At 46.2% G+C, this 24,729-nt stretch overlaps 1 protein-coding gene across 1 annotated transcript in view; it reads left to right on the forward strand.

The window, feature by feature from the left end:
- Window positions 1-3,801: 3,801 nt before the first annotated feature.
- ANTXRL (ANTXR like) overlaps window positions 3,802-24,729 on the forward strand; it is a 309,598-nt gene continuing 288,670 nt past the window's right edge. The window contains exon 1 of the mRNA XM_069240900.1: window positions 3,802-4,193. Within this exon, the coding sequence (XP_069097001.1) occupies window positions 3,997-4,193 (197 nt within the window). The 5' untranslated portion in view covers window positions 3,802-3,996. The remainder of the gene's footprint in view (window positions 4,194-24,729) is intronic.

The following is a 24,729-nucleotide window of genomic DNA, read 5'->3' on the forward strand; positions in this document are numbered from 1 at the left end:
ACATGTTGAGCTACCTTCACTTGCGCCCTTTCATTGGGTGTGCTGCTCCGCTATCCCTTCACACTCACTGAAGTAATGTCCTGCAGCATCTTTCCTTAGCTTCTCTGTTCTGACAGGTTCAAGCATCTCTGAGAGACTGTCTCATGGACATTCCAGTCCAGGCAGTCTCATACTTGCCATTTCTTTTTCAAGCACGTTTTGTTCTGATCCAGAATGAAAACTTGCTGTCTCCTCTTCATACACTTCTGATCAGGACTCAGACTTGCCATTTCCTCCTTATACACTTTATGTTCTGATCCAGAATTAAGCCTTGTGTTCTCCTCTTCTCGGGGCCAGCCTTTAGCATGGGCGAGCTGGCCTCAGGCCCAGGGCGTCAATATCCTGAGGGGCACATGGAGCTGTGTGCACTAAGGTTATGCCAACAGCAGCACCCTCCTCATCTTGCTCCAACCTTATGCTTGTCCCTACCTGTTCATTTCTGTCTGCTTTGACAGTTTAAAATGGTTTTAAGTCCTTCATTATCACACACAGGCAATGTTTTTAACAACCCTTTAGCCCCCTTCCTTGCCCTCCCTTTACCCTCTCACCCCAATTTACACACATCAACAAAACCATCATCTCTGTTAGGCAGCTAATCTATCGGTGATTAAGGTGAGCGGGGGAGGGGGATGTTTGTGTTTTGGGGCAAGTTCCAGATACTGACCAGTGAACACCAAAGGGATGCCCTGCTGCCTCATTTAATTCACTACCATCAGCAAGGGCGACAAATTTCTCTCCGTCCATGCCCAGTGCGCTATCTTAGAAAAGGCTCTGCCTCTTCTTACACATTATGTTCATGGACTTATACTTGAGGTCTCCTTTTCATACACTTTCTGAACCTGGTCTTGGTCTTTTCATATTCTCTTCAAGCACTCTGTGATCCAGGACTGACACTCACCAGCTCTTCCTCATGATCCAGAAGTGAGACTTACTGTCTCCTCTTCATACACTTGCTGATCCACGGATGAGACTAGCTGTCTCCTCCTCATGCACACTGTGATAATGGACTGAGGCTTACCATCTCCTCACACACTCTGATGTCCATGAAAGAGACTCAGGGCATGATTTAGAGTTCGGCGGATGGGCTTACTCCATCACAAACATGACGGATATCACATTCGCTGTATTACAATCCCATTATATCCTATGGAAATCGTAATATGGTGGACGGGATATCTGTCAAGTTTGTGATGAAGTAACATGTTTGCCAAACTCTAAATCCGGCCCTCACTAGCCCTCATGCACCTTGTGATCCAAGTCTGAGACTTGCCTTTTTTTCTCCTTACACATTGTGATCATGGACTTAAACTTGAGGTCTCTTTTTCTGACACTTTTTGATCAAGGACGTAGACCTGCTATCTTCTCCTCTTGCACATAGTTATCATGGACAGAGACCTGCTGGCAACGTCTCACATATATTGTGGTCATGGACTCAGACTTGCCATCACTTCATGGCGTATAGCGGTCATGAACTGAGGCTTGCCATCACATCCTCGTGCATATAGTGATCATGGACTGAAACTTGTAATCTCCTAGAGGCTCCACTTGCTATCTTGGTAAATGGTTGAGACAAGCCATCTTCTCCAGGCTTACCACTGTGTAAAACAGACTGGGACAATATACCTTAATCTTGCACACTCTGTAAACCCAGAATGGAGTGCGCAATGTCAACCATTTCCTCTTACATTGACCGAGTAGCAAGATGAGCCACTACTTGACATCCAATGTGGACTAGATAGGTGTACCTTAATTTATTTATTGAACATTTGGAACGCAATATGTGCAGATCAGGGAGGCAGATAGGCAGAGGAGAAGATGGGAAGGTTAGGAAATTGAGAGGCTGGGGCAACATTGAAGAATAACAACGGAAAAAAGTGCTAACACAGCCTCCTTACACCTCTTAGGACTGCATCTAAGATTGTGTTCACCACAAAAGTCCAGGGCCGAGATTTCCTCACAACCTGTGGGAACTGGAGCTGACGTTTTACTCATTGTATCCTGTGGGACTAGGGTTAAAGTTCTGCTGATCAATTCTCAGTGATCCAGATGTTTCTTTTGCACTTTGTGCATTTTAGTTGAAATAATCCACACGACTTCAGAGGATTTTAGCTGTAATTATTTTCTTCACACACTCCAAAAAGAAATTACCCTCTTCACACTTGTGTGCACCATGTCTAAGGCCTTTATTACGAGTTGACTGAAATTTGGTTGAGAGGTGGATTTGAGGGGCAGGGTGGCAGTCTTAATACCTGGCAGACATCTGCAAGTGGAACTTTAACTGTAAATTGTTACTATTGCCCGCAGGGCTTGTTTGAATCTGGAAGAATATTCGTCTCTAATGCTTCAATTTAATGCCTCTTATTGTTTATCTTTTTATGCGTGTTATTTTCCTTCACCTGTCCTCAAAATCAATAAAGTTCTTTATAAAAAAAATTAAAAAATACCTGGCAGACATCACCATTTGAACGTTCTGCTATTCTGAGTTTTCTACCGAGAATGAGGAAAACTGCAGATACTGGGAAATACTGGGTCCTTTCCCATGCATTTTTCTTCATTACGGGAGAACACAGCGGACATTTTCTGCCTACTCTGAGGAGGCGGGAAGTGTTAGTGGGAGGAATGTGGGGCGTTACAATGAGATGAGGCACATGGGTGGTCAGGACAGGTGTCTGTCTTACCGAGGGGAGCATTATCTGCTCTCCCAATACTGCAAGGGGTGGGGTGAGTTCCTGCCAGCAGCCCTGCCTCTGCAGCAGTAAAGACAAGCCCAGTGTCTCCAGGCCCAGAATTGTTGGGTCTGAATTTTCCAGACCAAGTAATTCTGAGCCCAGCAGTACTTTTAATCACCAGTGGGATAATTCTACCTAGAGATATTGCTTTGGGTGAAATTGCATCACTTGTAATGATCGCCTAAAATTGAGTCTCCATATCATATCCTCAGAATTTTAATTCATAGAATCTCACCTTATCACCATTGGAGCAACTAAGATTATCCTCCGAGTGATTTGACAGACGAGAGCTAAAAGTCTCCTCACACGTCAAAGCTGAGACTCCCCTCCTCACACCAGAGTGGACAGAGGCCGGGCGCATCCTTACATCCACCGAACCGGCATTTCTCCTCTTCACACCTCAGAGGGACAGGCTTGACATGCACAGCCTCCTACCTCAAAGGATCATGGATCTGGTTCTCCTCACGCTTGAGGTCTTTCTTTTAGCACTGGGCAGTGTTGTCACCTCCTCACTTCTCATGAGACCAGAACTGCCATGCATTTCCCGCAAAAGGCTAAAGTTTAAGTTCTTCACTTTACACAACTCACGGACCAGTGTTTTGACATGTTTTTTTTCACATACCACGGGAAAAGGACCAAGTTTCACCTCTTCGTAGCTCTGAAAGACAGCACAAGGGACCAGAGATGAGATTATATTTGCCGTGACCTCCGAGAAGCACGGCTAGATGCTTCTCCTCGTAACGTCTGGCGAGTAGGGCAGAGACTAGCAACTTCCTGGCCACAGCCCTGGTGAGACACTCCCACTCTCCTTTATTAAAAATGCAATGTGACTTGGTGATATTCCCGACTTCGGGCATACACCCTTCTCGTGTTTTGCACTGGGAATGCATATTACGGGACACATCCCTTAAAAACCCCATCTGCAAGCAGCCGCAGATGGTCCGCGGGGTCTTGACCAATCGGCCTCTGCTTTCTATGAAGGGAGGGGTCGGCACAGGGCGAGGAGTCAGGACACCCCCAAGGGTGACATCATAGCATATGGTCCCTCCCCACATCTCTCCTTTTACCACGCACCCCCTCCTTTCTCTCCCTCCTTCGTCCCGTCTTCTACCCCCTCCCATTTTCCTCATCTCTTCCTTCCCCTCCTCCTCCTGTCCCCCTCATCCCTTTCCGCTGTGCGGGATCCGGTGCTTCTGCTCCGGGTCTCACTGCCTGTCCCGGGCGGAGGATGGCGAGTCCCGGCTGGCGAAGGTTGCAGCGTCCCGGTGCCGCTGCAGTCGCCCTGTGCCTCCTAGTGCTGGTAGCATCTGTGCCCCCGAGCTGCGGGCAGAGCGCGGAAGACCCAGGGGGGAGACCAGAGGAGGAGGGCGGGGAGCCCGAGACATCATGCACGGGGGCCTTCGACCTCTACTTTGTCCTGGACAAGTGAGTTTCGCCCGGGACAATGTGTGTGAGACTGCGAGCAAACTAGGGAGTAGGAGAAGGAGTGGGGTCAGGGGAAAGCCTGGACTGGGATAGGAGGCGAGACAAGCGGGTTATGCACGGCAGCTGTAGCGGGGTTAGCTAAGTAAGTTAATAATGACAAAATTAACCGGGCAAAACATGGTTGATGAAGGTCTAGGAGATGGGACAGACCATGGGGAGAGCCGAGCTTCTAAGCTGGGACAAAGGGGAGTCAGGGGAGGGTAGAAAGTCGAAAGAGTTAAGGGGCCAGAGCAACAGTACACCTAGGGGACTTATATATCCGGTTACCCAAAGAGGAGCCCAAGTATACCGCTAGCTAAAGGGGGGTGAGATAAAGGGCAAAGTACGGGAATGGATTTAGCGGGTTGAGTTGTATGGGAGAGTTCCCCAGGAACGAAGACTGTCAGAGACACTGGGAAAAGATATGGGATTGGAGAAGGGGGGCAAGGTATGAGAGAACAAAGGGGGGCCGAAACATAGAAGGACTTAAAAAGGTCTGCGAGATTGATCCGGGTCTAAAAAACGTAAGAGCCTTGGTGGCTAAACTGTTGTGAAATAATTCGGTTGTCACATATCTAACTCTATTTAGCTCCCACAACTGACGTTGTTCTTATGTATTGTTTGATGTTTTGCATAGCACTTCTGTCTCAAGACATACAAATGCCTGAATGCATACAACTTACAAAACATTAGTACACTGTGAGATAAGGGGCTGTGAAATCGGATGGCCAAGAAGGCAGAGAAAAGAGAGTTTTGCCAGGAAGGAGAAATGGGGGAGCTGGAGCACTCGGTTAAGACACTGGGAGTCTAGAGTTTAAATCAAAAGTTAGCCAAAGAAAGCTACAACTACAGACAAGCAGAAAGGTCTTAAGAGGGCACAGTAACTGGAGATTTAGAGCGCGAGATATCTGTTTAGCTAAACGACAGTAAGACATAAGAGAAAGGGCAAACAGCCAACTGAGAGAGTAGGTAGACATCGCTGTGGAATTATCTGAGAGGCTTCGGGCATTTTCAGCTAGATGTGGGCTAAACTTTGGTTAACCCCTGTAAAATGATGAAGGTAACTCCAGTAGGTGCAAAGATGTAGGAGACAGAGTGGATTACTAATGGTGGCTGAGGCACTGGAGCGCTATAGAACGTTCAACAAGGTACTTACCTGCAAGTGAACTGAAATTTGGGGTTAGCCAAGGTGGTGACATGATATAGGATTACATCACATGAGGAAGGGTATTATTTTTAGTCGAAAGCAGATCAAAGGAGGGTAGCAAAGGGGTGGAGGCTTAGGGATTGGGTATGATGTCATCTAAGAGGGACTGGAATTAGCAAATAAGGGCTGAAGTTTATTTTTATCCTGTTAAATGATATGTTAAAGCAGGTATGTTTGAATTAAATGCAAAGTTCGTTAGGGTGAGCAGAGATATAGAATATGGATAAAGATGGCAATACCAAATGGTTACCTATGGAAAAATGAAACATGACTTCTGGATACTTGATGTTTAATCATACAGGTTTAACTAAAGTAGTGAAATGTAGGATTAGCCACGGGGAAAGAGTAGTACTCATGAAGTTTTCATTATGGGGTTACTGTAAAGCAAAGGGTTTCAAAGACTGGTTTGCAATATGGAGCCATTCAATATGAAAGACTAAGATATGATATGGGTTTATTCAAGGGGTCTGATTTTGGTTGTTTAAAGTGATCTGCCAAGTGGGGCACAAAGAATAAGATACATGATATTAGGTAATGTACCTTGGAGCAGGTGGCTAGCAACCATAGTTGGGATTTACCTATTTCACGGCGATGGTGAATGGATTTAGTCAGTGAGGTTGAGCTACTCATTAGTGCAGGGGCATACTGGGTTCAGAGGATAGCTAACTGAGCTGCGATTTAGCAGTACCTCAGAAAGGAGTTGAACTATGTGAGTAGGAATGATAGATTCAAGCACTTATGGGGGTATCAGTAAAGGGCTCAGCAATGAGATTTTATAATTGCAGGAGCATGTATTGGTTAATCATAGGAGATGTGAGATACAGTGTGAGAGCATGAGGCTAGAGATATTTGTAGGCTGCAGCTCGGGTTGATATATTTTTAAGCAATGGTTGAGCTCAGGATTAAGGCTATTTAAGAGATTGAAATATGCCTTTTGTTTTGGTCATTATTGTATGGGATCAGGTAATGCCTGTTATACAATGAGGTTATGTAAAAGATAACTAATATATGGAATTACCTACAGCAGTGGTTCTTAACCGGTGGTTCAGGCACCCCTGGGGTCTGTGACTGTTATACAAAACTAAATAATTAAAAAAATAATCAATTACATGTAATAAAGTACATACAAATAAAGAAGCAACATTGAACATTTTCATTTGTTTCTATATTTTATTGTTAACTACACCAAATATTTTAATATTTGAGCATTTGTTTGTGTATACTTATTTTTGTATTTTTGTGTATTGTATTGAGATCCAAATCATGAAAATTGCTAAGACTGGAAGTGCCAAGCTTCCAATATTGACTCAGTGGAGGTCGCTTAATTTCATTAATGATTCAGTTGGGGACCACAGAAATCAAAAGGTTAATAACTATTGAGCTCGGGTATTTTAGGAGGCTGACATATCATATCAACAGAAGACTGAAATTGAGGGCAAACCAGTGGTTGGCTGAAAAATAGGAATATTAACAAGGTGATTTTTGTTTGACTAAAAGTGGACATGGGTTGTACCTAAGGTAAGATTGCAATTGGAAATTAAGTAAGGTCGTTTGAGATAGTATTAGATGAGGAGGCTTTGAAGAATTGTAATAGTTCAAGTTAGGTAAGCCACATGGTTTACTGACGGGTGAGAACATCAGCTATCTGAGAAAGGGCTAGAACCTAAGGCTAGCATAGAAGAAGGTTAAATGATGTTAGCTGACATTAGCCAAAATATTCGTTTTTAGAGTGGCATAGAATATGGAATATCTAAAAGCTGCTTCTGGCAACTGGGTTAGCAAAAGGTTGTTGGCTTATAATATGTCTCTGAAGCAAAGCTCATAATAGTTTTAGCTACTTGTGCTGTGGGTGCAACTATCTTCTTTTGCTACCATCAAAAGTATCATAGGAGTCTCTATTGTAGGACTCAGACAGCAGAAACAACCCCCTTTAACCACCTGCCTACAGCATAGCCATGGAGTCACTCACTCACTGAGAGGGGTACAACAATGAGATGAAAACTAGGCTTACCTTGGGAAATGTTATGGGGTTGGTTTTGCAGAGGAGCAGCTGTCATTTATTGAGTTAGCTATGGAATTCACTAAGGAGATAAACACATATAGGGCCAGATGTACAAATCTTTTTATTAGTCGTAAATGGTCCGATTCGCAGAATTGGGCCATTTGCGACTGAAAACGAATTTTGGAATCACAAAGGGCCTATTTGTGATTCTGTAACCTATTACCGAATCACAAATAGGGTTTGCGATTCAGCATTACGAAAGGGTGTGTTTAGGGCTTCCCTTCCTAATACAGACGGGCTCTGGTATGTGAGAATGTTTTGCGACTGAAATGCAGGCGCAAACATTCACATTTTACTGCCTACTTCAAGTAGGTGGTAACCGATTCACAACTGTGAAAGGGTCCCCAATGGGCCAATTCCCCTTTGAGAATGGATGTGAAAATATTTTTTGAGAGCAGGCTGTGATCCCCAGACCACTGCCTACTCTAAAAATATGGAATAAAACGTTTCATATTTCTTTGTTGAAACGCATGAGTTGCATTTTTCAAAGAAGATTGCTTTATTTAAAAGAAATCATAGATATGGTGATCTGCTGACCCAAGCAGGCCACCATCCTTTTGATTTTTGCCATTGCCAATGGATAGCAAACCGAGACCTACCTCATTAATATTCATGAGGTAGGTCTATTTGCGACCCACCTGGAATCACAAAAACTGTTAAACACACTGCAGTACATATGTGATTACAAAATAGCAAATCACAAAAAATGGCTATTTGGTAAACACAAACGCTAACTTTTGTACATCTGGCCACTAGTCTGTTAAAATGGTCACTTGCTATGATAACAATAACACTGTGAAATGGAGTTAGCTCATCCTTGCTGGAGATACAGTGTAAGGTAATATCTATCTATCTATCTATCTATCTATCTATCTATCTATCTATCTATCTATCTATCTATCTATCTATCTATCTATCTACAGATATAGATAGTGATATAGATATATTTAAATGATGTAGGCGGTTACTAAATTAAAGGATTTAGGATCCATGTCAATTAAGGTTATGGTCTGTAATATGTGGTCAAATACAAATAAGGAGCAGGAGGTGAAATATGGGTTGACTGTGATTATCTAAGCATGGTAGACACTATCAGTGAGTGAAACAGTAATTGTGATATGAGATCATCCAAAGAATTTAAGATATTCATCTTAAACCATCTTAACTTGATAAGAAATATGGATCTGGGATTAAATGTGGATTTAGTAGTTAGGATTTAGTAGTTATGGGGGAGAGTGGCATGGGACTGGTACACGGAGCTGGGCTATGGTGCTACCCAATGGGAATATATAATTGTTAGAAGTAAAGGCTGAAAATGGTGAAGCAGATGGTACTTAGATAAAGCACGTGATAACAGACAAAATTGCGGTATGATTGAGTTGTGCATGAAGATGTCTGCTAATGTAGTGAAGTGAGCACCTGCCTAGTTTAGGTCTGGACTTAACCAAGTGGAGACTCAGTTACCGGGCAGCTGTTTGATAGGTGAGGCTGATTATGTGATCTGAGGTGAGTGGCTATAAAATGTGGTACTAGATGTGAATGAGTTGCAAAAGGCAAGACATTTTAAAGGATAGGTAAAACAGTGTTCTATAGGGATAATGAAGAAGCATATGGTACTAGGAAATATTATAAGGACGCGATATTGGCCTATTAATTGTGGGTGGTATTCACATTAAGTTTGATTTCAATTGTGTTTATTTTAATCTAGAAGCAATGTTTGACTGTATTTCTGTGCACAATCTTGCACCTTTTCGTAATGTCAGGAAGACGTTTTGCATGTAGTTCATGATTTATTCTTAGTATATTTAATGCAGTCCACTTTACAGTTCTGTGTTACACATCAATGTTAGGCTCATACTTTAGCAAATTATTGACTATATTTCTGAATCATAAACAAAACAGTCCTTGTATCAGAGGGTAGTCAAGGTGGAATACAGATATCATATATTTTTGGAGCTTTTCACCAGACCCTCAAAATGTCAACTACTGCTTTATAAATTTTGTTTGGAAATAGTAAATATGGATAGATGTGAAAAAATAAAACATACTAGTTCATGTGACTCTATCAATTAACATTTAGGAGGTCAGACAGAGACACACCAGTATGAATTTTGTGCTCCATCAGGTAGCAGTTGGAGATCAAGGACACACAATGTCACAGAGTCCTCCATTGTGAAATAACTTTTTTGAGAGTAGGAAGAAGATTTATTCACTTTATTATAAAAGGATGCTGTAGAAAGATTCTATTATTGACCAAGAAATGGAGAAGAATGATCATGATATGCAGAAAGAATTGAATGACTGGAAACACCACTGAGGCCATGAATCAGTCTTTTGTAATCTGGTCTGTAGGTGATAGTTCTTAGTAACGAGAAGCTACAAATGGAGTGAAAACTTTGATTCAACTATGCCACCCCAGTGACTGAAGGTGACATAGTGGATCATGCATTTGGTTTCTAATGGTGTAGAACAAGGCAAGCTCTCTTGGGTGCTCAAGGACGATGCTATGATTCTTTGCTCAGTGATTCTCTCTCTGTTGCTTATTGGTCCGGCTTATGGTGTGTCATGTGGAGCACTGTAGAGCGAAGCCTTATGAGCAAGACCACTGACTTAGAGGTGCTGTCACTCTTTTGAGGTCTTCCTGTGGCTGCTTTTTTAGTTTGAATCCTACCAGACAGCACAGCTGTCTGGTTTGTTAAAGACATCTTGCAGACTTTCAGAAAGTTGACCTAGGAATGTATTCCACCCATTGATTACCACTGCCTTTGTGGTTTGTAACCTACATTTCTGGCTTTCTATTTGCTGCCTTTATTTTCTTTAGGCTCTCTAGGTTCAACTTGTACCTCCCATTGCCAAAACTGTGGTTACTGTATTCTTCCACAAAATCCCTTTCTGTAAACAGGCCTTTAAATCTTGTACTTATCTTGGTGCATTCAAAGACCAAGGTCAAATGTTGAGCGCTGGCTTACGAGGGTGCTTGTTTACCTTTCTTTCTCTGACTTGAAAGTGAGAGGATTTATGTGACAATCTTGCTGTATACTGGGTGTAGGAAAGACGTGTTTTCCAGCACATGAAAACATTTAAATGAACGGTAAGTATTTTAGAATATATCAGAATTAGTAACACATATGAAGTACATTTTGTTATTTCTGAAGTGTGTTGGAAACAAGTACTTTAATATAATCAAATCAAATCATTACACTAGGTGATGCAATTTCCCCGGTTTCATTTGTACACTGTATAGTTGTACTAGTAAGATTGCATGTTGGTGCAAATGTAATGGTCATTTCAATTGAAAATGTATTGTCTGTAACGGCGGTGCACTACTAAGCCATGCATACTCCGCTCTACCGCACTCTACTCTGCACCATCCACACCACTGCACTCTACTTTGCACCATTCCACTTTACATCACTAAATGCCACTGCACTCTGCACTACTCCACTCTATGCCACTGCACTCTATGCCACTTCACGCTACACCTTTCTACTCTACCCTGTACCACTCTACTCTATGCAAATGCACTTTTCACCACTGTATTCTACACCACTGCACTCTACATCACTCCAGTCTAGGCCATGCCAAACCACTCTAAACATCTCCACTCTACACCACTGTACTCTATGCCAATGCGCTTTACTCTGCAAAACCTGGGTCTTTGCCCCTGCACTCTACATCAATCCACTGTACGCCACTCAAATCTACTCTGCACCACCGTACTTTATGACACTGCACACTACACCACTTTGCTCTACGTCATTACACTCTATGCCTCTCAAGGCAAATGCATTCTCCCCTGCACCACTGCACTCTACGCCACTTTACTCTACATTGAAACAATATACTCGATGCCACTGTACTCTATGCCACTCTACCCTTAACCACTGGACTCTACACCAATGCACTCTACACAACTACACTCTATGCCACTGTACTCTACTCTGCATCACAGTTCTCTACGCCACTGCTCTCTACGCTACTCTAGGGCACTTTACACCACTGCACTCAGAAACTCTGCTCAGCAAACCTGCACTCTCCGTCACTGAGCTCTATCCCACTGTACTCTGCACTGGTCTACTCTATGCCATGGCACTCTATGCCCTGCACTATACTCTGGTCGGCACCTCTCTATGCTACTCTAATCTGCACCACTCTATTCCACTCACCTCCACTCTGCACTCTACTCTGCACCACTCCACTCTGCACCAATCTTCTCTGCTATGTAGAACTCTAATGTACTCCACTGCATTCTACAACACTGCATTGCTGCTAAATTCAAACCGCTGCACTCAATGCCACTGCACTCAATGCTGCTGCACTCTATGCCACTATAGTCTGCAAAACTCTATGCCATTGCACTCGACATAAGTCCAATCTACTCTATGACACTCCAGTGTATGCCACTCTACATGACTCTACACTATGGGGGTCATCGGCCTGGCGGGAACCGCCAGAAGACCGTACCGCGGTCAAAGACCGCGGCGGTCATTCTGAGTTTCCCGCTGGGCTGGCGGGCGACCGCCAGAAGGCCGCCCGCCCGCCCAGCGGGAAACCCCCTTCCACGAGGATGCCGGCTCCGAATGGAGCCGGCGGAGTGGAAGGGGTGCGACGGGTGCAGTTGCACCCGTCGCGATTTTCAGCGTCTGCCACGCAGGCACTGAAAATCTATGTGGGGCCCCCAGGGGCCCCACGACACCCGTTCCCGCCAGCCAGGTTCTGGCAGTGAAAACCGCCAGAACCAGGCTGGCGGGAAGGGAGTCGGAATCCCCATGGCGGCGCTGCTTGCAGCGCCGCCGTGGAGGATTCCCTGGGGCAGCGGGAAGCCGGCGGGAAACCGCCGGCTTCCCTTTTCTGACCGCGGCTTTACCGCCGCAGTCAGAATGCCCCCGGAAGCACCGCCAGCCTGTTGGCGGTGCTTCCGTGGTCGTTGGCCCTGGCGGTCCATGACCGCCAGGGTCAGAATGACCCCCTATGTCACTCCAAAACACAACACTATCTGATTTTCCACCCTATAGCACTCAACTCCACTCGTCGCAGTGCCTCTCTATGACACTCCTCATAACTCTCCTCTACACCTTTAGCCATGCTGAACAGCAGCCACGCTGGTGTACAACATGGCTGAAACACATTGGCAAAGAAAGTAGTTCTTGCATAGGCGAGACCTATTGGCTTAGTCAATGCTTGCCTTTTTAGTGGTGTAGAAATGTGAGCACTTCAATGTCTAAATTTAATGTTTGTGGTGAGATCTGTCTGAGAAAATTGGGATATATAGAAGGTAGGTGAAATCAGAAATTCTGCAGACAATTTACTAAGCCTGATACAGGGCACAGAAGCTGAATCAGGCTCACTCACTCAATCGGTTACAATAAAGATTGGAAGGTATATAATTTGAAAGTGAATCTGAGAAGGAATGGTAGATGCTATAGCAGTATAAAAAAAAGTAACACAGACATTTTGTCCTGGGGTGATGAAAGAGGTAAGCGTTGTGTAATAGGATTAAATAGTGTACAATCTACACAAAATAGCCCATAAATGAACTGGTCCTGAGGAAAGCTGTAAGTATTTGCAACCAAGGCAAAAGGTATCCCTGTCAGCAATGCACTAGATAAGACTTTATAACAAAGAGGTCAGCAGGCCTTATATGCCTCCTGAGGTAATGTACAGCGTGAAAATGGGGAACCTCAATGATAACATAATTAGAGATTTGGAAAACAAAATTGTAGCGGTATACCTCAGTCAAACTTTTCCAGAGGTATTGCATCTGTCCTTGAGATCATATTCATTCTAAAATGACTGATTAACCCTGCTGCAACAAGATTTTGGGTTTACACAATATAATTTAACGTTGCACATTATTATAGCTTTTACAACGATTAATTTGACAAAGAGCAATAAGCGGAGCACAGAGTAACACTTTCTTTACTATTGACTGCTGTTTCTCAAAGTAAATAAAATGGTTATCAGTTATTAAATTCAGTTTGAGGGCTGGGAGTCGTGTTTATTGGCTACTGAAGCTGCTGTCACAGATTCGGCTGGAGTAGTAAGGGACTTAACAGCAGATCTATTCCATGGAAATTTACCAGTAGTGCAGCAGTTTTTAGTTGCTGGTGTGATCACAAGTGAGTCACAGGAGCTACTGATTGCTGGTTTCCAAGGTTTATAAAATGAATATAATTTATTTGGACAATAGTAACACATGTTATTTACAACACGTAGAAATAGCAGAAAGTTGGTTTGAAGTGCTTTAATATAATTTGTACCAAGTGGGTAAGGTGCAGCATTTCGTTCCTAAGTAAGTCGCAAATAAAGGTGAAACAAGTGTAATTATATATCTTGTAATACTGCAAGACTGATACAATTCGGTTTGTTCTTATCATGCTGAGTGACCAGGGCATTAAAGGCTAGTGGCATTGATTTATGCTTGGTACATGATCATCAACACTTCTTGAAGTGCGGATAGTTGTTTTGTTGGTATTTTCCGTGCAGACCAGAGTACATTTTAAAATAAGCTTAGATTAAGATCAAGGTTGAACCGCTGGCAAGACCATCACTGATGGGAATAATGATTGTAATCAAATCCATTTCAGCAAGTCGTGTGTGGTGACATTATTTTAGCACTACATAATATTTGCCCCAGGCTGATTGTATGCCCAGATGTGGGTCCCGGGCTCACTGTGCCACTGGATTCAAGCTAGCCTGGCTGATGAGGGGTGAAACCCCGAAACCGGTCCCAGGATGCTTGTTTCCGGTCCAGGGAGAACTTGACCTGGCAGTTCGGGCTGGACTGTTCCCATGAGGAACAGGGTCAAGACTGATTTGCATATGGCTGGGTTCAAACTGGGGTGGCATGGTGAGCAAAATAATGGATGGATTAAACCCAGATCTGTGACTGGGGGTGAATGTTTGATTGGTTCTGCATTCCATCCATCCAGTTACGCTATCCCACAGTGTTGGAAAATGGGTTATTGGTAAGGGCAGGTAGGTACCTACACCTAGCAACAAGCCACTAACCTCCACCTAGGTACAGTTAGGTCTCAGTAAATTAATCCCAGCTCAACCCTTGGTAGCTTGGCAACGAGCGTCAAGGCTTAACTTAGGAGACAGTGTGTAAAGCATTCAAATATCACAAAAAAGTAATTAAATAAAACACAGGAAACAGTTTAAAAATCCAAAACCAATTTATAAAAATAGTTTATATTTTTATCTTTAAAATGACACAAAAACGAATAAAATCGGATAAAGGGAACCGGAGATATGAATTTTTAAAGAATTATTACTTTTCTAGCACTTAGAAACAAAAAGCGCCAATCGGGTCATCTGGTTGCACCGCGACCGGGGCAAAGTCAAAGTTTCAGGCCGACCGCGATGGAGCCCTGCTCGGCTACAAGTCGCGGGAGGCCTCGGTTAAAAAGTTACCTTCTGACTTAGTCTTTATTTTGAAGATTTTCTTCAGCGGGACGAACCTGCCAGTCGAATCCGACCTCCTGGAGCCCTTGTCCGGATACGCAATGCTGGATTCCTCGGTGGAGATTTTTACCTTCGGACTTAGTCGTTTTTTCGAGATGAAAATCCTTCGACCGGGGTAAACCTGGATCTTGATCTGACGTCCATGGAGCCCTTCTCGGATACGATGGCTGGGAGGTCCCGGTCAACTTTTTACCTTCGGACTTAGTCTCTTTTTCGGAGATTTTTCTTTATCGGGACGAACCACCAAATCAGGCCGGGTCGCGGTTGAGGCAAGCCGGCTAGAATTTCCGCGGCGGGTCGGTCCCTCTCTGGAGCTTTTTAAAAAAAATTCTCAAATCTTCTCCAAACTTCTGGGGCTTCATCCAGATGTTCTTTTAAGGTTCTTTTGGGGTCCACAGCTCACCCCAAGGGTCCAGAAGTTCTGTGATGGTCCTTGGGAGGTGCGGACTTCAACTCCCAGAATGCACCTGGCGCAAACTCCTTTTTGGCCACTGGACAGTGGTCAGCTGGTCGCTTTCTTCAGGAGTTGGTGCAGGGGACTCTGGTTAGCAATTTTTCACCTGTAGCAAACAGAGAGTCCCTCCTTGAACCAGTTGAAGCCAGGCAAAGTCGTTCTTGTGGTGAAGCCCAAGTGTGCAGCTGGTGCAGTCCTTCTGAGTGCAGGTTCCAGGTGCAGGCCAGGGGTCCAGCAGGGCAGTCCTTCTTCTCCTTTAGTTCTTTTCTTCTTGAAATCTGGCAGGGATCTGAGGTGTGGGGGCAGGTCTGCCAGTTTTATCCTTGCTCCTGGGTGAAAAGCAGGGGGGTCCTGGTCCTCCAATCAGGTACAGGGTCGTCCCCCTGTGATGACCACTTCCTGGGAAGTGTGGCAAAAATCCATCCCAAAAGGCAACAGTCTCTAAAAATCCAACATGGCTGAATCTGATTTTTGGAGGTTACATCTGGCTGAGCCCACCCACTGGTGTGGCTAAAAATCATAAACACACCCCTCTCTTGCCCTCTCCTAATCTAATCAAGGGGGCACCTAGTTGTCTGGGGTTGCAGGATGTGGGGGTGTTGCTGGGTGCTCCAGATGTCCTTCTCTGCCTTTGAAAACCAGTTTGGCAGCCCTCCCCCTTCCTGCCTCACCATCTGCTGAGGGGAGATTCTCTCCCCCAAGCACATTCCTTTGTGTGAAGCCAGGCCACTTCACACCTCATCAAGGCAGCTTGGCAAAAGCTGCTGCAGGCTGGTCAATCAGAGCACAGCAGCAAAAACAATGCAGAGCTGAAATTGGCAACTTTTTAGGTAAAGTCTAAACTTTTTACCTGTACAAGTTATTTTAAATCCAACAACTGGAAGTTGTGGGATTTATTACAACAATTAATTTGATACCAAATTCTTGGTATGCAACATTTAAGGAGACTTTAAAATTTAAAATAAAGTCTCCCCATTCTAGCCTATGAAGGCCATTTACTTCAATGAGGGAAAAACAAATGTGGCTGTTTTTACCTCACCAGGGCTTATAAATCAATTTTTATAAAGTCCCTGCTTATAGTTACATGGCACCCAGCCCTAGGGGCACATAGGGCACACCTTAGGGGTGACTTATATGTAAAAATAAGGTAGTTTAAGACTTTGGAAGTACTTTTAATTCCAAAGTCGAATTTGCATATAACTTTAATTTAAAAGCAGCCAGCAAGGCAGGCCTGCCTTTAAAATGACACTGGGCACCTCAGCAGTGCACCTAGGTGTGCACCACCTATGCTGTGGTCCCTAAACCTACATGCCCTACCATATACTAGGGACTTATAGGTAGGTTAACTTAGCCAATTATAATTAGCCTAATTTGCATATCCATTTTACACAGAGCACAGGCCCTGGGACTGGTTAGCAGTACCCAGGGCACCATCAGAGTCAGGAAAACACCAGCATAAAGTGGAAAATGGGGGCAAAAAGTTAGGGGGCCTCTGCAATCAGCCCTGTTTTCTCACACAGCCCCCCCCAGCCCACACGCCCAGGAGACTCAGCCCAACCGTGGGAGAGTCTTCCTGGCTTGTTAGGCGAGGAAGACAGTGAAGAAAACTGGCTGTCCCTTTGCAGGGCCTACTCTGCCTTACATCCTCCTGTCAGGGTCACTCCCTCTGGGTAGTGAACCCACCCCAACAATGAAAGGACCCATTTCAAACTGAAACTTCCCTCTAGGGGGGTCTTCCTCCTCTTTCTCTGCAAACTTGGGTAGTGAGGTGCCCACCTCCCCTACTCCAAACTTTGCTAGGGCAACACCTAGCTTACCCAAAGAGGTCACCCAACACTTGAGCAACCCCACCATGACCAATAGGGTCAGGGGGCCTACTTTGCTATTGGCCCTGGGGTCTACCTCCCAGGCCAAGTACAGTGCTGCCAGGAAGGCTAGCACCCAGCAGAGGCTACTGACAGCTGTCAGTACCCAAAACCACACCCTAAGCTCTCCACTGACAGGTGGCTGAGCTGCTTTAGGGGGCATTTTGGGGTCCTGGCACCCCTCTTGCTGTCTAGAGTGGGGGGCTACCACTTCCTGTGGCAGACACCCTCCTTCCACTCTCCCTTCTGTCAGTGCAGGGGCAACACCCTGCATCTGGACAGCTGCCTGACTACTCAGGACTTCCTTGGGGTCAGGGGAGGCCTCACCAGTGCCAATTCTGGGCTCCCCCCCTACTGGGGCAGAAGGCCTTTGGCTCCCTGGAACTCTCTTTAAGAGTGGCCTACCCTTCCTTTTCTTCTTTCCTTTTCTTGGGGACCCCTGTCTCCTAACTGTAGGGACTGACTCCCCAGGACTTTGGGTTGGGGGGGCGCCCTGGGCGACCGCCCCATCTGGGACCAGACCCACCTCTGGGAGGTCATTGCCCAGGATACAATCTAGGGGGAGGTCAGCACTGACTACCACCCTAAACCAGTCAAGGATACCCTCCCTCTCTAGGGGCACTATGGCTACAGGTTTGGTGGTGACCTCCTCTGTGGCTATCCTGACTTTCCTAGTCTCTCCTGGGACATACATGTCTGGGGTCACTAACCGGTCACTCACTATAGTGTGACTGGCACAGGTGTCTCTCAGGCCAGTGGTAGGGATCCCATTCACTTGAATGTGGTGGAAGTGCCTACTCCCACCCTCAGGGATCACCAGCTTACCATCTGGTCCTGTCTCCCAGCTCAATGCTAGGAGGACTTCATCATCTGAGGAGTCCTCCTCCATGGCTACACTGGACAGCCCAATGCTAACCACCTTCTTTGGACAGGCTGCATCTCCTCTGAAATGACCTGTCTGCTGACAGTCAAAGCAAGCCCTACTGTCCAAGAGCTTTTTTAACCCTGGGTCTCCCTGTCTCTGCTTGTCAGAGTGGGAGTGGGATTTACTCTCCTCCTTCTTAGGGTTCTGGGGTACAGAGGGAGTCTCTGTGGTGGGCTTACCACCTCCCTCCTTAGGTTTTTGGGGACCTGACCCCCCCTTCTTGGAGTCTCCCCCCTGGGACTTGACAACCACCCTGGTTCTCAACCACTCATCAGCTGCCTCCCCTAGCTCTCTAGGGTTGGTCTGCTTAGAGTCCACTAGATGCTGGCGTAACCTTTCTTGGGTACAATTGGTCAAGATGTGCTCTCTCATGATCAGATTGTATAACCCCTCATAAGTATTTACTTTGTTACCAATAATCCAGCCCTCTAGTGCCTTAAGTGAGGTGTCTACAAAGTCCACCCAGGACTGGGTGCTTGTCTTTTGGGTGTCCCTAAACTTGAGCCTATACTGCTCTGGGGTCAGACCAAACTTTTTAGTCAAGCAACTCTTCATACTGGGGTATGAGTCTGCATCCTCCCCACTCATGGTTAGGAGCCTATCCCTCCCAGAGTTGGGAACTAACTCCCAAAGAAGTGAACCCCAGTACTGAGGCTTGACTCTCCTCATCTGGAGGGCCCTCTCAAAGGCCCCCAGCCACTTATCTATGTCATCCCCCTCTACATAGGCAGGAACCACCCCCTTGGGTAATCTGGGGCAAACTCCCCCACCCATGGACACCTCAACTTCTCTGTCGCTGCCACCATCTCTTTTTTCTTTCTTTGCCCACTTTGTCTTTTCTAGGGCCAGCTTCTCTGCTTCCAAAGCTATGTATGCTAGCTGGGCCTCCAGCTCTCTTTCTCTGATGGATGGGTTCTCTCCTCCTGAAAGGACCCCCTTCCCACAACTAGCTTTGGATCTGCCCCTAGTGACTGTATTTACTGAGGACCGTTCTTCCTCATCCTCACTTAGGCTCAGATGCCTTCCCTCCCCTGAGTGGTTAGAGCTAGCATCCTCCCTTCTTTCTCCCTCCTCTGGAGCTTCTTCTGACTCTACCTCTTGGGCCTCAGCCCATGCTGTCAGGGATTTGATCAGGATTTGCTTCCTGAGGTCTGTGGTTGCAGGCAACCCTCTTTCAGTACACAACCCCCTAAGCTGGACTACTGTCAGTGTGGGTAGGCTAGCCAGATCAAGCTCCATGGTTCCCTAGTTTTGTGTCAACAAAAACTTTTTGCAAAAATTGGAAACAAGAACTTAGAAAAATTACAAAAATTCAATAATTGAAATTAATCCAAATTATAAAAAAAAAAAAAAAAAAAAAAATTAAAAAAAAAATATTTTTTGCACTAAGACAATTTAAAGGATTTTTAATTTGTTTTACTCAAAACTGTAACGTGATACTGAACACAAGTACAGGATCCCACCGCTGCCACCAAAAATGTTGGAAAATGGGTTATTGGTAAGGGCAGGTAGGTACCTACACCTAGCAACAAGCCACTAACCTCCACCTAGGTACAGTTAGGTCTCAGTAAATTAATCCCAGCTCAACCCTTGGTAGCTTGGCAACGAGCGTCAAGGCTTAACTTAGGAGACAGTGTGTAAAGCATTCAAATATCGCAAAACAGTAATTAAATAAAACACAGGAAACAGTTTAAAAATCCAAAACCAATTTATGAAAATAGTTTATATTTTTATCTTTAAAATGACACAAAAACGAATAAAATCGGATAAAGGGAACCGGCGATATGAATTTTTAAAGAATTATTACTTTTCTAGCGCTTAGAAACAAAAAGCGCCAATCGGGTCATCTGGTTGCACCTCGACCGGGGCAAAGTCAAAGTTTCAGGCCGACCGCGATGGAGCCCTGCTCGGCTACAAGTCGCGGGAGGCCTCGGTTAAAAAGTTACCTTCTGACTTAGTCTTTATTTTGAAGATTTTCTTCAGCGGGACGAACCTGCCAGTCGAATCCGACCTCCTGGAGCCCTTGTCCGGATACGCGATGCTGGATTCCTCGGTGGAGATTTTTACCTTCGGACTTAGTCGTTTTTTCGAGATGAAAATCCTTCGACCGGGGTAAACCTGGATCTTGATCCGACGTCCATGGAGCCCTTCTCGTATACGATGGCTGGGAGGTCCCGGTCAACTTTTTACCTTCGGACTTAGTCTCTTTTTCGGAGATTTTTCTTTACCGGGACGAACCACCAAATCAGGCCGGGTCGCGGTTGAGGCAAGCCGGCTAGAATTTCCGCGGCGGGTCGCTCCCTCTCTGGAGCTTTTTTTCAAAAATTCTCAAATCTTCTCCAAACTTCTGGGGCTTCATCCAGATGTTCTTTTAAGGTTCTTTTGGGGTCCACAGCTCACCCCAAGGGTCCAGAAGTTCTGTGATGGTCCTTGGGGGGTGCGGACTTCAACTCCCAGAATGCACATGGCGCAAACTCCTTTTTGGCCACTGGACAGTGGTCAGCTGGTCGCTTTCTTCAGGAGTTGGTGCAGGGGACTCTGGTTAGCAATTTTTCACCTGTAGCAAACAGGGAGTCCCTCCTTGAACCAGTTGAAGCCAGGCAAAGTCCTTCTTGTGGTGAAGCCCAAGTGTGCAGCTGGTGCAGTCCTTCTGAGTGCAGGTTCCAGGTGCAGGCCAGGGGTCCAGCAGGGCAGTCCTTCTTCTCCTTTAGTTCTTTTCTTCTTGAAATCTGGCAGGGATCTGAGGTGTGTGGGCAGGTCTGCCAGTTTTATCCTTGCTCCTGGGTGAAAAGCAGGGGGGTCCTGGTCCTCCAATCAGGTACAGGGTCGTCCCCCTGTGATGACCACTTCCTGGGAAGTGTGGCAAAAATCCATCCCAAAAGGCAACAGTCTCTAAAAATCCAACATGGCTGAATCTGATTTTTGGAGGTTACATCTGGCTGAGCCCACCCACTGGTGTGGCTAAAAATCATAAACACACCCCTCTCCTGCCCTCTCCTAATCTAATCAAGGGGGCACCTAGTTGTCTGGGGTTGCAGGATGTGGGGGTGTTGCTGGGTGCTCCAGATGTCCTTCTCTGCCTTTGAAAACCAGTTTGGCAGCCCTCCCCATTCCTGCCTCACCATCTGCTGAGGGGAGATTCTCTCCCCCAAGCACATTCCTTTGTGTGAAGCCAGGCCACTTCACACCTCATCAAGGCAGCTTGGCAAAAGCTGCTGCAGGCTGGCCAATCAGAGCACAGCAGCAAAAACAATGCAGAGCTGAAATTGGCAACTTTTTAGGTAAAGTCTAAACTTTTTACCTGTACAAGTTATTTTAAATCCAACAACTGGAAGTTGTGGGATTTATTACAACAATTAATTTGATACCAAATTCTTGGTATGCAACATTTAAGGAGACTTTAAAATTTAAAATAAAGTCTCCCCATTCTAGCCTATGAAGGCCATTTTCTTCAATGAGGGAAAAACGAATTTGGCTGTTTTTACCTCACCAGGGCTTATAAATCTATTTTTATAAAGTCCCTGCTTATAGTTACATGGCACCCAGCCCTAGGGGCACACCTTAGGGGTGACTTATATGTAAAAATAAGGTAGTTTAAGACTTTGGAAGTACTTTTAATTCCAAAGTCGAATTTGCATATAACCTTAATTTAAAAGCAGCCAGCAAGGCAGGCCTGCCTTTAAAATGACACTGGGCACCTCAGCAGTGCACCTAGGTGTGCACCACCTATGCTGTGGTCCCTAAACCTACATGCCCTACCATATACTAGGGACTTATAGGTAGGTTAACTTAGCCAATTATAATTAGCCTAATTTGCATATCCATTTTACACAGAGCACAGGCCCTGGGACTGGTTAGCAGTACCCAGGGCACCATCAGAGTCAGGAAAACACCAGCATAAAGTTAGGGGGCCTCTGCAATCAGCCCTGTTTTCTCACACACAGCGTTTGTGTTTTGCTTTGCTTTTGGCGCCCTAAGTGCGCCGGGTATGCCCAGACGTGGGTCCCGGGCTCACTGTGCCACTGGATTCAAGCTATCCTGGCTGATGAGGGGTGAAACCCTGAAACCGGTCCCAGGGTGCTTGTTTCCGGTCCAGGGAGAACCTGGCCTGGCAGTTCGGGCTGGACTGTTCCCATGAGGAACAGGGTCAAGAGTGATTTGCATATGGCTGGGTTCAAACTGGGGTGGCATGGTGAGCAAAGTAATGGATGGATTAAACCCAGATCCGTGACTGGGGGTGAATGTTTGATTGGTTCCGCATTCCGTCCATCCAGTTACGCTATCCCACAGCGTTTGTGTTTTGCTTTGCTTTTGCTGCCCTAAGTGCGCCGGGTATGCCCAGACGTGGGTCCCGGGCTCACTGTGCCACTGGATTCAAGCTAGCCTGGCTGATGAGGGGTGAAACCCCGAAACCGGTCCCAGGATGCTTGTTTCCGGTCCAGGGAGAACCTGGCCTGGCAGTTCGGGCTGGACTATTCCCATGAGGAACAGGGTCAAGACTGATTTGCATATGGCTGGGTTCAAACTGGGGTGGCATGGTGAGCAAAATAATGGATGGATTAAACCCAGATCTGTGACTCGGGGTGAATGTTTGATTGGTTCCGCATTCCGTTCATCCAGTTACGCTATCCCACAGCGTTTGTGTTTTGCTCTGCTTTTGCCGCCCTAAGTGCGCCGGGTATGCCCAGACGTGGGTCCCGGGCTCACTGTGCCACTGGATTCAAGCTAGCCTGGCTGATGAGGGGTGAAACCCCGAAACCGGTCCCAGGGTGATTGTTTCCGGTCCAGGGAGAACCTGGCCTGGCAGTTCGGGCTGGACTGTTCCCAGGAGGAACAGGGTCAACACTGATTTGCATATGGCTGGGTTCAAACTGGGGTGGCATGGTGAGCAAAATAATGGATGGATTAAACCCAGATCTGTGACTGGGGTTGAATGTTTGATTGGTTCCGCATTCCGTCCATCCAGTTGCGCTATCCCACAGCGTTTGTGTTTTGCTTTGCTTTTGCCGCCCTAAGTGCACTGGGTATGCCCAGACGTGGGTCCCGGGCTCACTGTGCCACTGGATTCAAGCTAGCCTGGCTGATGAGGGGTGAAACCCCGATACTGGTCCCAGGATGCTGGTTTCCGGTCCAGGGAGAACCTGGCCTGGCAGTTCGGGCTGGACTGTTCCCATGAGGAACAGGGTCAAGACTGATTTGCATATGGCTGGGTTCAAACTGGGGTGGCATGGTGGGCAAAATAATGGATGGATTAAACCCAGATCTGTGACTGGGGGTGAATGTTTGATTGGTTCCGCATTCCGTCCATCCAGTTACGCTATCCCACAGCATTTGTGTTTTGCTTTGCTTTTGCCGCCCTAAGTGCGCCGGGTATGCCCAGACGTGGGTCCCGGGCTCACTGTGCCACTGGATTCAAGCTAGCCTGGGTGATGAGGGGTGAAACCCCGAAACCGGTCCCAGGATGCTTTTTTCCGGTCCAGGGAGAACCTGGCCTGGCAGTTGGGGCTGGACTGTTCCCATGAGGAACAGGGTCAAGACTGATTTGCATATGGCTGGGTTCAAACTGGGGTGGCATGGTGAGCAAAATAATGGATGGATTAAACCCAGATCTGTGACTGGGGTGAGTATTTGATTGGTTCCGCATTCCGTCCATCCAGTTACACTATCCCACAGCGTTTGTGTTTTGCTTTCCTTTTGCTGCCCTAAGTGCACCGGGTATGCACTGACGTGGGTCCCGGGCTCACTGTGCCACTGGATTCAAGCTAGCCTGGCTGATGAGGGGTGAAACCCCAAAACCGGTCCCAGGATGCTTGTTTCCGGTCCAGGGAGAACCTGGCCTGGCAGTTCGGGCTGGACTGTTCCCATGAGGAACAGGGTTAAGACTGATTTGCATATGGATGGGTTCAAACTGGGGTGGCATGGTGAGCAAAATAATGGATGGATTAAACCCAGATCTGTGACTGGGGGTGAATGTTTGATTGGTTCTGCATTCCGTCCATCCAGTTACGCTATCCCACAGCGTTTGTATTTTGCTTTGCTTTTGCCGCCCTAAGTGCGCCGGGTATGCCCAGACGTGGGTCCTGGGCTCACTGTGCCACTGGATTCAAGCTAGCCTGGGTGATGAGGGGTGAAACCCCGAAACCGGTCCCAGGATGCTTTTTTCCGGTCCAGGGAGAACCTGGCCTGGCAGTTGGGGCTGGACTGTTCCCATGAGGAACAGGGTCAAGACTGATTTGCATATGGCTGGGTTCAAACTGGGGTGGCATGGTGAGCAAAATAATGGACGGATTAAACCCAGATCTGTGACTGGGGGTGAATGTTTGATTGGTTCCGCATACCGTCCATCCAGTTACGCTATCCCACAGCATTTGTGTTTTGCTTTGCTTTTGCCGCCCTAAGGCTGCCGGGTATGCCCAGACGTGGGTCCCGGGCTCACTGTGCCACTGGATTCAAGCTAGCCTGGCTGATGAGGGGTGAAACCCCAAAACCGGTCCCAGGATGCTTGTTTCCGGTCCAG

Source organism: Pleurodeles waltl, chromosome 6 (genome assembly GCF_031143425.1).
Source record: "Pleurodeles waltl isolate 20211129_DDA chromosome 6, aPleWal1.hap1.20221129, whole genome shotgun sequence".
Lineage (NCBI taxonomy): Eukaryota > Metazoa > Chordata > Amphibia > Caudata > Salamandridae > Pleurodeles > Pleurodeles waltl.